Source organism: Musa acuminata, chromosome BXJ3-7 (genome assembly GCF_036884655.1).
Source record: "Musa acuminata AAA Group cultivar baxijiao chromosome BXJ3-7, Cavendish_Baxijiao_AAA, whole genome shotgun sequence".
Lineage (NCBI taxonomy): Eukaryota > Viridiplantae > Streptophyta > Magnoliopsida > Zingiberales > Musaceae > Musa > Musa acuminata.
In genome coordinates, this window is record NC_088355.1 from 40,985,096 (window position 1) to 41,002,110 (window position 17,015).

The 17,015-nt window shown below is 38.7% G+C and overlaps 4 protein-coding genes across 6 annotated transcripts; 1 reads left to right on the plus strand and 3 right to left on the minus strand.

Moving 5' to 3' along the window:
• Positions 1 to 3,463: 3,463 nt before the first annotated feature.
• LOC135643621 (uncharacterized) lies at positions 3,464 to 6,042 on the minus strand. Its single transcript, XM_065160805.1, has 4 exons — positions 5,549 to 6,042; positions 4,943 to 5,050; positions 4,770 to 4,840; positions 3,464 to 3,925 (listed from the first exon to the last, which is right to left on the minus strand). Exons 1-4 carry the CDS (start codon positions 5,690 to 5,692, stop codon positions 3,691 to 3,693), a joined length of 558 nt encoding a protein of 185 aa, XP_065016877.1. The 5' UTR covers positions 5,693 to 6,042; the 3' UTR covers positions 3,464 to 3,690.
• A 442-nt stretch (positions 6,043 to 6,484) lies between these two features.
• LOC135643843 (vegetative cell wall protein gp1-like) lies at positions 6,485 to 8,009 on the minus strand. The gene has a single exon (XM_065161211.1). The coding sequence runs from the start codon at positions 7,853 to 7,855 to the stop codon at positions 6,800 to 6,802; it is 1,056 nt and encodes a 351-aa protein (XP_065017283.1). The 5' UTR covers positions 7,856 to 8,009; the 3' UTR covers positions 6,485 to 6,799.
• A 480-nt stretch (positions 8,010 to 8,489) lies between these two features.
• LOC135643341 (auxin-responsive protein IAA16-like) lies at positions 8,490 to 13,158 on the minus strand. Of its 3 annotated transcripts, XM_065160172.1 has the most exons (7): positions 12,808 to 13,147; positions 12,537 to 12,629; positions 12,256 to 12,415; positions 11,085 to 11,230; positions 10,529 to 10,587; positions 9,800 to 9,890; positions 8,490 to 8,912 (listed from the first exon to the last, which is right to left on the minus strand). In XM_065160172.1, the coding sequence occupies exons 4-7, from the start codon at positions 11,168 to 11,170 to the stop codon at positions 8,891 to 8,893; spliced, it is 258 nt and encodes an 85-aa protein (XP_065016244.1). In that variant the 5' UTR covers positions 11,171 to 11,230; positions 12,256 to 12,415; positions 12,537 to 12,629; positions 12,808 to 13,147; the 3' UTR covers positions 8,490 to 8,890. The 3 variants fall into 3 exon arrangements, 2 of the variants coding, with proteins under 2 accessions (XP_065016244.1, XP_065016245.1); XR_010498216.1 differs by having other exon boundaries at positions 11,085 to 12,436; positions 12,808 to 13,157; XM_065160173.1 differs by having other exon boundaries at positions 11,085 to 12,415; positions 12,808 to 13,158.
• Positions 13,159 to 13,424: 266 nt separating this feature from the next.
• Positions 13,425 to 16,463, plus strand: LOC135643339 (probable beta-1,4-xylosyltransferase IRX9L). Its single transcript, XM_065160171.1, has 3 exons — positions 13,425 to 15,059; positions 15,698 to 15,944; positions 16,191 to 16,463. Exons 1-3 carry the CDS (start codon positions 14,206 to 14,208, stop codon positions 16,359 to 16,361), a joined length of 1,272 nt encoding a protein of 423 aa, XP_065016243.1. The 5' UTR covers positions 13,425 to 14,205; the 3' UTR covers positions 16,362 to 16,463.
• The last annotated feature ends 552 nt before the right edge of the window (positions 16,464 to 17,015 follow it).

Below are 17,015 nucleotides of genomic sequence, written 5' to 3' on the forward strand. Positions count from 1 at the left end.
GAATCAATTTGGAACCAGTTTAATTTGAATTGGTTCATCAATAATTCAACTTTGAGAGTTATAAATGATTTCAATTTGAGAGGATACTCTTCGATTTAGTTAATCGATTCGAATCGATTTTAATTTAAAAATACTAACTTAACCCAAAGACTCTCAAAGCCCTAAAATCTATTTCAAAACTGTATGAGTTTATGGCTCCTTTGTTTAGGTGACTCTTCTTCCTTTTCTTATTCTTTTATTTTCTTATAATTTCTATTCATTAATAATTCCTTTGTTGACTTGCATCATTACATATCCTCATAAAAAAATTATTACATGTGAAGTCGATTTTTCTCTATTGTATCTTTTAATAAAAAAATATAAAATCACTTATATAAGTTTAATTATTTAAAATATTTAGAATTACATTTGTGGTTATATATATATATATATATATATATATATGATGGGAAATTAAAGGCTTTAACACTAACTTTGTAACCATTTTTAAAATTTTTTAGAATAAAAATCAAATAAATGAAGAAATTAAATTTAATGAGTTTATTTGTTACATAATTTTGTTTTATTTTTCTATTTAAATTGGTGTCAATAAAATGTTAAATAATTTTCTTTTTTTTTGTTATTTATTACTCTCTTCTTTTGTCGATATGTCAAAAATTTTCATTCGATATTTGTCACGAGCGATCGAAGAGTAGTCGAGTAGTCAATAAAATTTTCTTACAAAACTATTTCTAGGGTGTGCCTCATGTTTGATGTTTATATTAGGATTAGTAAAAGGATTAAGAGAATTGAGAATAATATTTATTTACATAGCTTTAGATGTGATCACGTGAACTCTCAAATCCACAAGTAATCAAATTTGATTGGAACATAATCTTTTTCTGTTAATCGTTTAGAATTTCACTTCTATCTTCATTTTCTAATTTCTTTTTATTTTAAAATTTGATTTGATTTTATTTTTTTATAAAAAATAATTGATAAAAAAATATGATTATTGATGTTCAAATCAATCAAACTTGAATCAAACTTAAACGAATTAATATGGAACCGATTTAATTTGAACCGGTTCATTAATAATTCAACTTTGAGAGTTATAAATGATTTTGAGTGGATACTTTACTTCGATTTAGTTAATCGATCCGGATCGTTTTTAATTTAAAAATACTAACTTAACCCAAAGACTCTGAAAGCCCTAAAATCTATTCCAAAACTTCATGAGTTTATTGCTCCTCATGTGACTCTTCCTCCTTTTCTTATTCTTTTATTTTCTTATAATTTCTCTTCATTAATAATTCCTTTGTTGACTTGCATCATTACATATCCTCATGAAAAAAATAATTACATGTGAAATCGATTTTTCTCTATTTTATCTTTTAATAAAAAATATAAAATCACTTGTATAAGTTCAATTATTTAAAATATCTAGAATTACATTTGTGGTTATATATATATATATATATATATATATATATATATATATATATATATATATATATATATATATGATGGGAAATCAAAGGCTTTAACACTAACTTTGTAACCATTTTTAAATTTTTTAAGAATAAAAATCAAATAAACAAAGAAATTAAATGTAATGAGTCTTTTTGTTACATTGTTTTGTTTTATTTTTCTATTTAAATTGGTGTCACTAAAATGTTAAATAATTTTCTTTTTCTTTGGTTATTTATTACTCTCTTTTTTTGTTTATATGTCAAAATTTTCATTTGATATTTGTCACGAGCGATCGAAGAGTAGTCGAGTAGTCAATAAATTTTTCTTGTAAAACTATTTCTAGAGTGTGCCTCATGTTTGATGTTTATATTAGAATTAGTAAAAGAATTAAGAGAATTTTGAATAATATTAGAGTAATTTTCGGAGTGCGATCATACAGATTCTAGTTCAGGTAAAATGTTAAAGCTACTATAATTAACGATACATTAAATATCAATTATAACTTTAACCCTTTTAAGACATATAGAACATATCTAATGATTAATGGATACCTTTAAATCCAGTTTTATTACTTAGAAAACTATGAACGTTCTTTTATTTCTCCAAGATTTCAGTAATGACCACCCCACATATTCTTAAAATAGATGCTTATGTCGTTGACATAGTAAAAAAGAATAAAATTATTAAATAAAATTTAAATATATGGATATGAATATTTTAGTCTTAGAGCTGAGAATTTAAAACCTCATCCCATATCAATATTAACTTTAATTTAACTAGTAAAGGTATTAACAGAAATATTGCATAATAACTAAAACATAAAAAAAAATAGTTTAATATTTTTTTATATAATTAAACATTTGATGCAATAGAAGTATGTTTATTTTTAAAAAAAAATTATATTTCTTCGAAAGCTAAATACAAGGTAAAATGTGTTAATCAATTAGTATATTTTTTATAAAATATGTTAAACAATTAGTATTATGATATCCCTCTCTAAAAATATGACAAAAATGTAATATTGAAAATAGATTACAGGATTAAGATAGATCTATAAAATTTATAGAGTGCTAGGGAGGAGGATTATCCTCTTTGTTGAGGAGTTTAATAACAAATTCTACATAAATATTATTATAAATATTGATTCATCAAAATTAATTAGATTATATGGTCCTATCTAATTAGATAAGATATATTATGGATATGATTGGATTCTAATTATGATTATCGATTAATAAAAAAATCTAATTATGACAGAATTTTTTAGAATATAATATTAATACGAGGGACTCTCATAATTACTTATCTTAAACCTTTTGCTTTCGTCTATAAATGGATATAACTTCATAGGGACTCAATATGGATAATTAGATATACAAATATGGAGATAAGAGGAGATGCAGATATGTGATATTATTGAGAGATTATAAATATTTTTTCATCTCCCCTTAGTCACATAAATCAATCATTAAGATATTATATATATTCTCTCATCTCTTCTTTATCTTTAATCCATTAGTTCTCCTTACATATCAATAGAAAGGAAGTTCAAGTATGATAGGATTTCTTATGATAAAACATTGATAGAAAGAATTCTTCTAATTATTCATCTTAGACTCTTTGTTCTCCTCTATAAAAAGATAAGACATCATAAAGATTCAAAACAGATAATTAAATGTGTCGATATACAGATAAAAGGGGACATAGATGCGTAATATTATTAAGATATTATATATCTTCTCTTATCTCTCTTTAGTCACATGAACCAATCATTAGGATATTATAAATATTCATTTTATTCATAATCTTATAGTGATCCTGTGAAAGATAGATAGAAAGAAAAGAGAAAGTCTAATTATCCTTACATATCAACATTGCTAGTCTGCCCACAGATAAAATAAAAGCTTTTTGAATGATATCAAAAGACACACCTCATAAATTTGATTTATTGATTAATTTTATTTTAGATTTTAATATTAAAATTTTTTGTATAATTGAAACATAAGGATAATTGTAAACAATTGACCATAAGAATTTATTGTATCAACATGAACCAATAAGAAGTAATTAGAGGATACAAGGAACTTCCTGTTTCTTCGTTGTTACACCAGGGGACATGATAAACCAACCACGATGCTTATTTAGCAACTACAACTACTAAAGAGGTCCCCTTATAAATATTGAATGGGCTACAATTTGAGAGCTGGCATAACTATAACAGTGAACATACATCATCTTTTATGCTTTTATTTTTTTTGATTTTACAATGAGACCATCATCATTGCTACAGTTGATCCTTTTCCTTGAAGTGAAACCTTCATTCCTTGATGCCTGCAAACTCTTTGAGCTTCCTGGCCTATCTTGCTCGCTGGATTTGATTGGAGTGCCTGTTCTTAGCTGTTGCTGTCTCTTTTGCTTTCTCTCATATGCCTTCTTTGCTCTTTCAGGAGATAGCAAACCATGTTCCATCATCCTATACGCAAAGGCGATGAATGCAAGTAATAAATTAAACGATAACTTTAGATTTGTAGGGATCACAACTCATATTCTTAAATTGAAGACACGAACTGAAGCTGACTGCCATGATTTCAGAAGCATTTACACACTATGATTGTCGGAAAAACAAACAAGCTAAAGGAGTCTGAGAATCAGTTGATTTGTTTTTAGCATTTTATGCACTATAAAAGCAACACAGAGTGTTATGAAAATCAGAAGCCTTCTTAACCAAAGTCATATTAGTTCGATGAATAAATAAACAGAACTTTTCATTTACTTTTGCACAGGAAGTGTATTTTTGTGGCAATATCCAATTTATCAACTATTTCAAATTTTTAGAGTTGGTGACATATGCCATTTCATCCACAAGGAAACAAAAAATGAAAAATATTCAATAGTCCTTTCAAATGACCGATTGATGCCTTTCTCATATAAGATCAATGAAATATTTAAAAAACTAACCAAACTTTTACAAATTTTACTTGTAATGACAGTTGGAACATCCAAATTACTTTATCCAATGTAATAAACAAAGATCTGCTACTTCATCAATTACTAGTGTGATACTTTCAAATCTGTCTTAAATGGAGGAGGACTATCTAAAGGCATTATTTGCAATATCCTGTAAGTCCTACTTCAAGAGTAAATAAAAAGTATCATGGATTTTTATAACATCCAGCAAATTAACAAAATCAATCCTTCAAAACGTTGTCAAAAACCAAGAACAGAAAAGCAAAGAAAATTAACCCAACTATAGTTAACGTTCTTCTAACTGAAAAAAAAAAAAAGTGACTGTAGTATGGAATTGGAAAAGAACTCACCAAAATTCTGCCATTTCGCTTGACCGAATTTGCTTTGATAAGGATTCATAGAATATCCTCAGAGGTTCCCTCTGACAAAGAACAAACAACCACAGGATGTGAAACCATCTAATGACCTCCACCACACTACAACAAGTTGGTCTAATATGAGCATCTTTTCACTAGTTAGATACCTCTTCGGGGATGTCATACTTCTGACCAGGCAAAGCATAGACTTTCTTCTCAGCTTTCCGTCTGGTTGTCTTCGTGACAGTTTTCGATGAACTTGTTACTTTTTTCCCCTTCACAAGTATCCCAAAATCAATTTCACAAGAACAATTAAATAACATGGTTTACAAAAAGAATCAAATTACAACTCGAAGACATGGATCGAAGGAAGTCATTCATATGTCCATGCTCTAACTGTAAGAGGAAACCAAATCTAGGAAAATGATTGAGACCCTCCAAAAACCAATCTAATCCGCCCATAACGAACATGCAATCCCATAAACCAAAGTTATCCATTTTAGATTGGATTGTCGAAAGGAAAAGGGGATAAAGGCCACAAAAAAATGAAAAGAAAAGCTCGTTATAAATCAAGCTTTTGTCACCTCCTAAATTCTGCAGGTGAGTAAGAGAAAGAAAAGCAACAAATCAAAGATCACGTTTTGAAGCCGCAAATCGGCTTTGATTGAAACGAAGGGACCGGCAGACCAAAAACTCGTGTGTTGATTACCATCTCAATCTAACAAGAAACCATAAATCGTGCTAATTCTCCGAACAAATTGGAATCTCCTTACCTCCAGCTTAGAAACAACGTTGACGGGTTTCTGCTTGACGACCGAGATCGATTTACCAGGTCCATCCACCTTCTTCTTCACGTCCGGCACGGCGGCCCCTTTCTCCTTCCCGCCTCTCCCCTTTATCGCCCCCGACGAAGACATAGCGACCAATCCGACGCCCGCTCTTCAAAGAACTAAAATTGTTGTATTACCAGAGAAGTAGACGAGAGATTGCAGACAGAAGAGATAGAAAGAGCCACCCCTTCTCTTTCTCCCTTGGCTTTTTGGGACAGTTGTGAATGGGGAATGATCAACCCAACTTATAGTCCTAATTTGACTCAAACTTCTAATATCCAATCCTAATCAATTTTAAAATTACAATTCTAACAGAAAAAACACAGGATCTTGCGGTCGGAGCGCTCTACTTGCCGCCGCCTCGGAGGAGAAGGCAAGTCGAGCAGCCAAAGGAGATGGGGCGGGCCGTGGTTGATTGCGCCATGGGTGGTGACGGGAGCTTTGCCAGCCCCAATTGTACTACCGGAGGGCACTTTGGCCATTTTGCGCTTCTTTCACTGACTCTAAATACGTTCCGCATAGAAATTAGTATGAGGAAGTCAGATCCGCCGTCCATTAGCTCACTGAGGCATACGAACGGCCGGATGAGAACAGAGTGGTTAGGCCCGCTTGTTTGGGCTTAAGCCCAAGTAATGAACGGGCCACAACAGAGATTCACATGGCGGAGATTTTGACGTCGTCATCCCTATTACTAAATACGGATCTCTCATCTTGTTTTGATTGGACGGAGGCGAATGTTTCGATTGCTTTTGTTTGAGGACATGTAACATGGTGTTGTCTAATCTCAACGTTGCATGGTTAGGTTTGGGTCCACGCTGCTCCCACGTCGAGATGACAAAGCTCGTAGTTTAGCAGGCAGGAATGAATCTACAGCACGCATGCAGTCTAAATTCCAATTATATTGACATGATAACTCTTTACATGAAGAAGGATCCTAGAATGCGAGAACTGCGGTAACTATAATATTATAATAAGCTCTCCTTCCCATGGGGCTCCGGCTTTTTTTGACACAGTCACTGACACAACCACCCTCCCTCCCGTCATATCTCTGTCAACCCGCGTACGTCCCTCTCCCTGCTCTCTCTGTCACCCCACGCCATCGGCTCTCTGACACGCTGCCTGTGAAGGCCTACTTTTGCACCCACCAATCGGTATCCGAGAAAGCACCGGCCCCGCTCCGGGGAGCAGTCCTCTTCATGGGCGTCCGATGGCTGTGTCAGTCGGGAGGTCGAGACGGCCGCTCTCCTGCAGCGCGCGCAGCAGTTGCGCCCCCTTCCGTCTACCCCGCGCGCTGCACTCACCCTGCATCGCCGCCACCACCGCCCTCCCCACCTCCGGCGGTGCCTCCCCCGCCGCCGCCCCGCCGTAGATCGCAGCCATCACACCGATGGCGCACTCCCTCCCCCTCCCCGCCATCCCCTCCACCGCCCCCGCCAGCGCCGCCGCGGCCGCGGCGTGTGCCCGCACCCCCGCCGCCCCATCCGCCACAGTGCACAGCAGCTCCAGCGCCGCCAGCGCCCGCTCCGCTGTCGCGCCCGCAGGCCCAGACGCCGCCACCGCCTCCAGCGCCGCAGACGCTGCCCCGGCCTCCACTGCGGCCCGCCGGTTGTGCTCCGCGAGGAGTAGCGCGAGGAGCACTTTGGCCGCCGGCCGCGCCGAGGCTGGCTCCCGCAGGGCGGCCACCACGCCGGCCATCACCGGCGGAGGACAGGGTATCGGCGTGGGAGAGGAGTCCGGTGCGAGGGACCTCTCTAACAGGCGCAGGGCCGGGAGGCTGGCGCCGGAGGCGAACTGGAGCTCTGCGGCACGGAACGCCTCCGCGAGGTTAAAGGAGGCGGCGTGGGAAGGGTCAAGGGCCTGCGGCCCCCGCTCCGGCTCAGGCGTCGGTTGCTGTTGGTGGTGGTGCTGCAGGGGGAATCTCCACTGGGTGAAGCTCTGGGAAGTAGACGAGGAGGAGGAGGAGGAGGAGGAGGTGGACGGAGGAGGGCGTTCGGGCTCGGTCGGCCGGGGTGGGTCGGGGGCTGCGGACGGCTGGGGCGGAGGAGGGGGCGGAGGCGAGGCGGAGGGCGGCGGGGGCGTAGCCGAAGGAGGCGGCGGGGAAGCGGAGGCCAAGAAGGTGGCGGCGGAGGGGGGAGGAGTGGTGGGGCTGAGGGCGGACTGGGTGCAGTTGCGGAAGATGCCGCAGGAGAAGAGGGGCCGCGGTGGTGTCTTCAGCTTCGCATGGGGGCTCTGGTGGCTGCTCCGGCTCATGGCGGCGGCGAGTGGCACAACCGTGAAAGGGAGCGCACTCCGACAGCGGAGAAGAGCTTAGAGAAGCTACCGAAACAAGAGCGATGGGAGAAGCTTATATCCTCTCCGCGACACGGATGGAGGGCGTTGATGGTGGGTACTTGCGGTGCGAGTCCCATACACCATCGTTGCTCTGTGGGTAAAAGAACCGTCAGAGTGGGCCAGCCCAGTATCTAGCGCGGGACTGGATGAGATAGCGGGGCCCTTCCCACCGAGAGCCGGCACGTGTTGGTGGGGCAGCGGAGAACGTGGATGAGTCGGGGTGCCCCTGAGATCGATGATTGGTGGTGCACGTGGGGATGGGGCCGACGTCCGTGACGTGGCTATCGGTGGTTGGGCGGGTTCGGTACCGCGCCCGCGATGTGGGCTTGCGTGTCAGGATAAAGCACGCCATCGAGACCGTTCGGCGCGCCGAAAGTTCGTCCAGATTCGCGCTTTGATGGGCCGAACTAAATGGGTTTGGGCTTATTACACGATTCGTAATGGGCAAAAAGAGATTTCATCCTAAAAATAAAGAGTACGATGGGATGGTCATCGATCGTGATCCATCAAATTAATGCATTTCTCGTGACAAAGTATCATCACATATCCATGCTGTTAGAACCATAATTAAATGTAATTAAGCATCTAATTAAGTTGATCATACATGCCAAAAGATAAAACTGCCCTCTCTGAGTAACAAATGATGTGACAGTCAGATGATAACAATGTGATAAATAAATACATCATGTTGATGTGACAATCAATGATAATGATGCAATGCTGGACCAATAATTACTCATACGATGCTGCATCATGGTCATGTCAGCATGATGTGACAGCCACAATAATTTATTAACCTGGACGTGGAAGGTAAACACTCAGTGAAGAACTGGGAGAGAGCAAGGCAAAAGCCTGACACTTTTAGGTAATTGCCCAAGCTTTCATCAGAGTGCACTGAGCAGGAATCCAAAGAACACGTACATGGGTCCATCTTGTTCGCTACATTTGCTGGTCTCACGACACCGAAGCTTTTCTCCTAGTAGCAAACTCACCAAAGAGGCCATTGTTAATGGATCAGAAAGAAAATTCATTGTAAAAAATAAATAAATTTAGCCCCTTAGAATGACTAAATAAAATTTCTCACATGCGATACATCTCATGCTGATCAGCTTGCAGTTTTTAGGAAGACATAGATGCTGTAGTCATATAAAAATGATGGAGAACAACATAATGAGATGATGACCGCTAGTGGAGAAGGGAACAATGCAATATTTTGAATGCATGCTGTATATTATCTTTCACACTGTATAATGCTATTGACATGACTTCTCTGTTTCGGAAACATTGCATGTTAGCTCATAATTAACAATGGTACTTACTACACATGGACAAATATAATATTATAATTTGAACATTAGATCAAGGACAGGATATTAAAAGTTGCCACCATGCTGGATAGGCACACAAAATGTTATGGTAGCAGTAAATATCAGAGATCATATCGAGGAAACCATCAAGAAACCCTGGATAGATGAACATCAAAGACAAGCACAACATCATATCACATGTTTAATCCAGTCTATTTTGTTTCATCTGAGGAAGACTAATGATGGATGAATAGACAGCCCCAAACTTGAGGTCTGTTCTACAACAGTTTGGTGTTTCAGATAGCTGGTAGTTGTCATTGATGTACCACATGTCAGGTATGCCTTGCAATTGATGCTTTCTTATATGAAAAGGAAAAAGGATGGAGACTGACTCAATTGAAAGGTTTACTATCGGAAAGATACAGGTAAAGTGCCAATGATAGCACCATGCCATTGAACAAGAACTATGTTGCAAGAATTTCAGTCCACATGCAATAGAATGTGTCATATAGATAAAATCCATCTCAAAAGAACACTTTTTTATTTCAGGAAGTACCATGCGGCCATAAGGTTATAATGCACCAAGCTGATCTTCCAAGATGTTGCTAGTTCCAGCCAGCTCTGACACTTCATCGTGGCCCTTGGTGCTGGGAATGGGATCAATCATGCATGAAAATAAGATCATACTAGCAGAAATTGCAAGAGATCACCCTGTAGTTTTTTGACTAGAGATCTAAAATTCAATGAATTTATGTCTATAGATGCAAATAAAAGCTTCAATGAATCTAAAGTTCTTAATATATATAGCACATGGTCATAAGAACATGGAGATCAATGTTATTTCATAGTATCTATGACCAGCTGATGGGTTATGATAATTTTGAGTTGAATCTATAATATTCAAGCAGCTAGGATACAACAATATCCAAGATCAGAAAAGTAATTAGTTCACTGGTGATGCATATACTATAAAAGCGTAGATTGTTCTCAATTCTTGGTAAAAGTTAAACTATGCTTTCTTCAAGTACATGAAAGGAGAGAACTCATCTGCAGTTTGTGTGTATCAGACGATGGATTTCAATACCTGACCATATATTTGTCAAAAACAAATTCATGATAACAACGTGCATCAAGAAAGGAGAATAAAGGACCTACTACTAATCAGTACCAAGGACAAATACCATACTTAAGCTGAGAGATGGAATTATAATTGACATGCTTGTTAATTACTCATCTGAGGATCAAGGCTGAAGTGAATAGGATTACTAGTCATATTAAAACATACCAAATTCCAGATCTGAAATCTTCATGATCCTCGGCCATCTGCAATGATTATTAAACATTCTGCAAAGGCATAAAACATATAAACACAGTGATCAAATTAGGGTTTACTAACTCTATTATGGATGATTAGTACATCAGAGGTCATGCTGTGGCATGGTTGATGTGTAAAGAGTAAGATCTACAACATAATGCTACCGTTCATCCATACAGGAAATGGTCCCATCCATCAATGTAAACACTCAAGTCCTTGGTTGGCAAAAAGGAACTCATTTCCTACTATCAGAAAATGTAATAATGAAGAAAATAAAGAAATGATGATCATCTTCGTTTAATAACTTAATGGTGATTAATGCCTGCCTTCACAAGGGCTTATATTTTTATTAGGTACACCAAGGCTGACAATTTTAACATTCACCATCTCACTCACTAATTATGGTACTCAAACTGCGAAAAGAAGGGAAAAGGGGACAAACATAACACATAAAAGTAATTTTTGTGATCACTCCATCTTGATCATAACTAGGGGAGTTTGTAGATTTGCATAATGTCATACTCACTCTGAAGGTATATTGATGATGAGCATCCAATACCCATCTCTTGTCTTCATAAGTACATACTCAGACCCTTGATAAAGATCCATCATCCAACCCTAGCTTCGCCCTTCTCTGTAGTCTCTATGTTGTTCCAACTGAAATTCATTGGCCTGACAGCAAGAAATACAGACACAAGCAAATCTCTCGTTGTACAACAATAATCCAAGAAGCTTAGATGGTAATGAATCATTCAACTGGGAACTCTTGTGAGGTAAGAACTTTGGCACTCATGATTATACCATGAATTCCCGTGCATCTATATAATTGCACAAGTTTACATTCTGAATGTCTGATTGTGCTGGAAGGCATGTTGTACAGTAGACTATAAAAGGCTACTTTGTCTTTTCTTCCTAATGTCTGTTATGATTTTCTTTTTCCTTTTACTATGCATGCTTATGTCGTTGTGCATGCATTGGCACATCACATGCTGATAGAAAATACTATTCCAAGAACTAATTGCCACTGGGGGCATGACATGGTAAAATAATACGTGGGTCAGAATAGCTTAATATTTGATAACGGACACCTAAAATCAAGAATATACAATATTACTTGAGTAGACACAATATGGATCTGATAACAATGAGAACTTATTTAGGTTTGCCATCAACAGAATTAAATGTAAAGAGAAACATAATGAAAAGATTGTCCATCTCTGTTGCAAAACTACATATATAAGAAGTTGTATATGACGGCAAGGCTCCAAAAGAAGAAAAATACCCAAACTATTCAGTCAGCTCAACATCAATACATTAAAGTATCCCATAAAACCCACTAGAACAGAAACAAAGAAACAAAGTTATGTGAAAAGCACCTTAACTAACTTTGGTATAATAAAATAACGAACACAGTAACGATATCTGCAACAGTATTAGGCACTTGTAATCATGACTTATCATAAAGCGCCCGCTATAGCACTTTAATTAAAATTGCTAATATCTCCCTTCTAATCCAAGAGATCAGTTTCTAAGGCTTCACAACTCTAGAGCACATACCAGTTATATAGCATGTACCACTGATCTCAAATTCTTTAAAGCAAACAAAGAATTGAAGCTACCAAGTCATGTAATTATTTGCAAGCAATAGAGAAGACCGAAAAAGTTGTTTCAATGCATTGGAAAATGACATAGCTCACCCATAGTAAATCAGGTAAACATCTTCTCGGGTACTGAAGAATGCTCCTTAATGCTGGAACAGTTTTTAGATAACTTTTCTAAGGTATGGCTCTCCATCCATGCTAAGCTTAACAACAAGGCATTTGATAGTACACCCCGATCGTCGAATTATGCCAAAAACTAAAGACCATGAGATAAATCCTGATATAATATAGAAACACGAAACATGAAAATGCTCAAAGTCTTAAATGCTAACTTTTAACTGATCTGCAGTCTTATAAACTTCATTTGTCTTTGTTACCTTGGAACCAAATTCCTGTCGACACCAAATGAGCAATAAGCAATTCCACGGTTAGCATTGATATGTAGTTCATCCACAAATTTCAAGAGCTTCCTGGAGAATCAACCACAGGGCGATCAAACACTTATACGAATTAAGACTTAAGTCATGACCTAAAGCGAAAATGAAAATTTCGGTTTCCCAAGCCTCATCGAGTACAGCAGGCAAATCACTAAAATCAGAATCTTTAGCAGCTTCAGCGTGTGCCCTTGTGCCGAGAACAAAACCCTACCTTTGCCTAATTCCACCTCAGATCACGGTCCCTCTAGCGGAGTCCCACTTCGGGGTCTCATTAACGGCGTCGGAGAACCCGCTCCTCGGTCTCCTCGGGATTGAGGGGCTTCGTCGGCGGAGGAGAGCTTCCGGGAGTCGTCCGAAGAGATCCGATCGCTTCGCAGAGGAACCGCGATCGTCGCAAGTACTTTTGCCTCGCCATTGAGCAAACTTATCGATCGATGACAGATTAGTTCATCATTGTTTGCATGTTGCCACGTGGACAAAAATATTGTCGCAAGTTTGATCGGATCAGACACCATCTTCTTTAGTTCTATAGTTTGAACACAAGCGTTGCTATCGGAAGCATCACTATCGGTATATCCACGAGTTCCAATTATGTTGAGAAGATAGCAAATATGCCGGTCCAGCAGCGGCACTAACATCCGTCGGATCAAGATCGGAAGGGCCAGATCGACTCCAGCAACAGTCTCCAATCGTCTCGGCCCGGCCCGGCCCGGCCCGGCCCCACCCGTCCCTCGTCAGGTCAACTGCACGAACTTATCCACTTCAACAGTATCCCCCGCGGGGGCTTTCATTATCCGTCAGATCTCCATCGGACGGTGGATTGGAGCAATCCTGATATGTCACGCTCCCCGCCCCTCATACCTGCTCTCGGTCCCGCGACGAGGCCGTCGTTTCGCAGGAGCGGACCGCGCCTCCACCTCCTCCCTTTGGCTCGTCCCGTGCCTCGACTCCCGCGGAAACGCCGTCATCACCCCACCGGGAGGGTGTCGTGTAGCGAGATATCTTGCGTTCGAAGAGGATTGAAGCACAGCATCTCGTCTCCCTTCGAAACCCGATCCGGTGATCTCCGGAACCTTCTTTCGTGGCGTTCTCTTGCTTCTGGGGTTTTGGATTCCGAGGTGGTTTCTTGTTGTTGTGGTATTGTGGTGGATCTCAGCCCGAGCAGAAAAGTTCCCGTTTTGGAGCGTCCCTGGTGTGATCCGATGGGTTTTTTTCCCTTACCGATATCTTTCGACTTTGAAGTGATGGGTTTCGGTAGCTTCTGTTGCAAATCTCATCTCTTTGTCCTCGATGTGGAAGATGTGGTTGTCTTTGTCCTTGAAAGCTGAGATATTGGAGCATATGAATTCTTTTAGAGATTCCATTTCGTTAGTTTTTTCTTGCTTTGGGTTGAAAAAGAAATAAAGAAGGAACAAAAGGTAATCGACTTTTAGTTTTGGTTTGATGGGAAGTTCTTGAATCGAAGTGAAGCTGATTAGTCCTGGTTGACGAGAATAAACAAGGCTTTTTGGTTTGCTATTCGTTGCTTTTTCATACACTCAAGTTGATTGTTCAATGGAGTTGCAATTTGATCGGGTGATTCGTTAACATTACTTGGTCGACATTGTAAATGGCATCATTCAGAAGAAATGTACCTGGGGTGCGGCGGGGTGGAGCTGTGCATATTGGCGAAGAATCAATAGATGCCGATGCCTTCACCAAATTATCTCATTCTGAGACCTATTTGGCTACAAGAAGATTGCTAAAGTCATTCTTGAATTCACTGGTGAACAGGATTCAGGATGGTTTCGCTGGTCTTTTGCTGCGACCATCTTCTCGGTTTGTGGACAGGTCCAAGGCAAAGGGGTTACGCTGGAAGAAAGTTCTTTTGCATATCTTCATCTTTTTCATGATTGGGATATTCATCGGTTTCACCCCGTTTCAGTCTGTGGATGTTTCCAAGAATTTTTCTTCTCGACATCAATTGTTCTCCTTTAAAGACGATCTAGCAGCTTTAGATACTCATAGGAAAATCTATATGATGCAAAAGGAGGTTCAGAAAACTGCTAAGGCAGACAGAAAAAAGAATGAGTCGCATGATACAATGGATGCATTACCTGCAGCTCTGAGTGTGGAGTTAGAATCCCACAAGCTTCTAATTATTGTTACTCCAACTTATGTTCGGCCATTTCAACCCTATCATCTAAACCGCCTGGCGCACACATTAAGTAATGTACCACCTCCTCTGCTCTGGTTAGTCGTGGAGACATTCACAAGGTCTAGTGAAACTGCTAAGATCTTGAGAGGATCTGGGGTCATGTACAGACATCTTGTGTGCAAACAGAATGTCACATATATAAAGGATACTAGTCTGAATATAGCTCTTTCTCACATCGAAGAACACCGTCTTGATGGTATTGTACACTTTGCAGATGATAATGGGATATATTCCATCCATCTCTTTGATCAAATGAGACAAATCAGGTACTTGCTCTTAAATTGCTTATAAATCTGCATCCTTTAATGCTAGTAGACATGATGAGTTTCTCAAGTTACCAATTAATATTTTCTGCAGCAAGATCATATTATATATATATATATATATATATATATATATATATATATATACTGTGTCTATTTAAGAATTATCAAATTTGAATGACAGCATATCCATTTTGTATGACCGTCACAAGTTTGCAATTCTGATTAAATATTCAATTTGTTTCTGTGTTGATGCCTTTCTTGTTCAATGCTTTGTTTTTCTTGCTGTTGAAAGGAACAAATCATTAAAAAAATGTTGGATCGTTCACAATTTCAGTTTTACAACAGACACACTACTTGGTTACTTGCAATGGTAATTTGCTTGGATGCATAAGGCAGAGAGCCAAGCTGATATACGACCATGCAGAAACCGAGACAGAGTGAGAGATGAGAGACTATGAATAAGCCCTATACAGTGAGAATTATTTAGAAAAATAAGGTTATAGTGATCCAAAATCATCACGCCTACTAGTAATATTGTTCAGAATATCTTAACCATCTTCCATGATCTAAGCTTTCATTGTAGCTTCTACCTCTGGTTTATATCATCGTTGGTGTGATCCTTAATTTGTGACCTGCAGGCGATTTGGCACATGGCCTGTTGCCATTGTCACTGGTACTGGCAAGCAAGTTTCAATAGAAGGACCAGTTTGCAATGGCAGCCAAGTCATTGGATGGCACAGGAATCTGAGCAAGATATCTCAAAGACTCCACACTACCATGGCAACCTTTGCATTTAACAGTACTGTACTATGGGAACCCAATAGATGGCTCCGCTTGAATCCTGAACCTAGACGAAAACATGATCTAATAGAGGAAGATTCCGAGGTTGGTTCGCTAACTTTTTTTTTCTAGACATTATATGTATTCGTGGAACAAGTTTCCATGTATTTTCTTCTGTACGAAACTCTATACTTTGACATTAGAAGTACTGCACACAACTTGTAGCCATAGTTACTTGTATGGAAAATGATAAATTGATATCATTCGCTTGGCACATCTCTTTATCTTTGTTTAGTTTGTCACAAGCATAGATGATCATAGAAAGAGACCAATGTGCATTTATGTTTTCAGGAGACTGCATTCATTGAAGAACTGTTTGAAGATGAAAGCCAAATGGAAGGTTTAGCAAATAATTGCTCTTTGATCATGGTTTGGCACCTTCGAGTAGAAGCTTCTGAAACGAGATATCCCAAGGGCTGGCTGATGCAGAAGAACTTAGATGTTGTCATTCCTCTTGCATGACAGATGGTTGAATCACCCCATCAAATGTAAAAAAACTTCTTTTCTTTCTTTATTGGATGCTTCATATCTTCTCTTTAAATCAAAATCTTCATTTCTGCTTCATATTTTTGTCATGTAAATGGATGCTTAGACTTCTCTGAGATGGTTACTGAATAGAACTTGTTTCATATCCTGGGAAATCCAAATTTAGCTGCAGCGGCTGCTTCTGCTGACATAACCAAGTTTTGATTGCTTCAACCATGAAACAAGGCTCGGTCTCTTTGATGTGGATGTTTCTTATCATACTTGGTTGTGTCAACATTGTGTCATCACCAATGCTACTTTACAGCTTAGCAATTCTCTAATTTTCATGGAGATGCTGAATTATGTAAAATTATGAATTCATAGAACCAACAACAAATACTGAATGCAAGGTGATTTGGCACTACTTGTTTGCATCCACAAAGAAAAATAATTTTTTCTCTCTATACAAATATTCTTATACGCATCTCATGTAAATTTGAAAAAAGAAATAATTTATTTTTTTCATTCTCTCTAGTAATCTACATTTACTCTGCTACAAGTGTGTCAAACAGTTTCACTAAATCATAATTTACAAGATTTTTTTTTGAAGTTTTATTATTCTTTAAATTTCTTGTCCTCCTAACACACCAC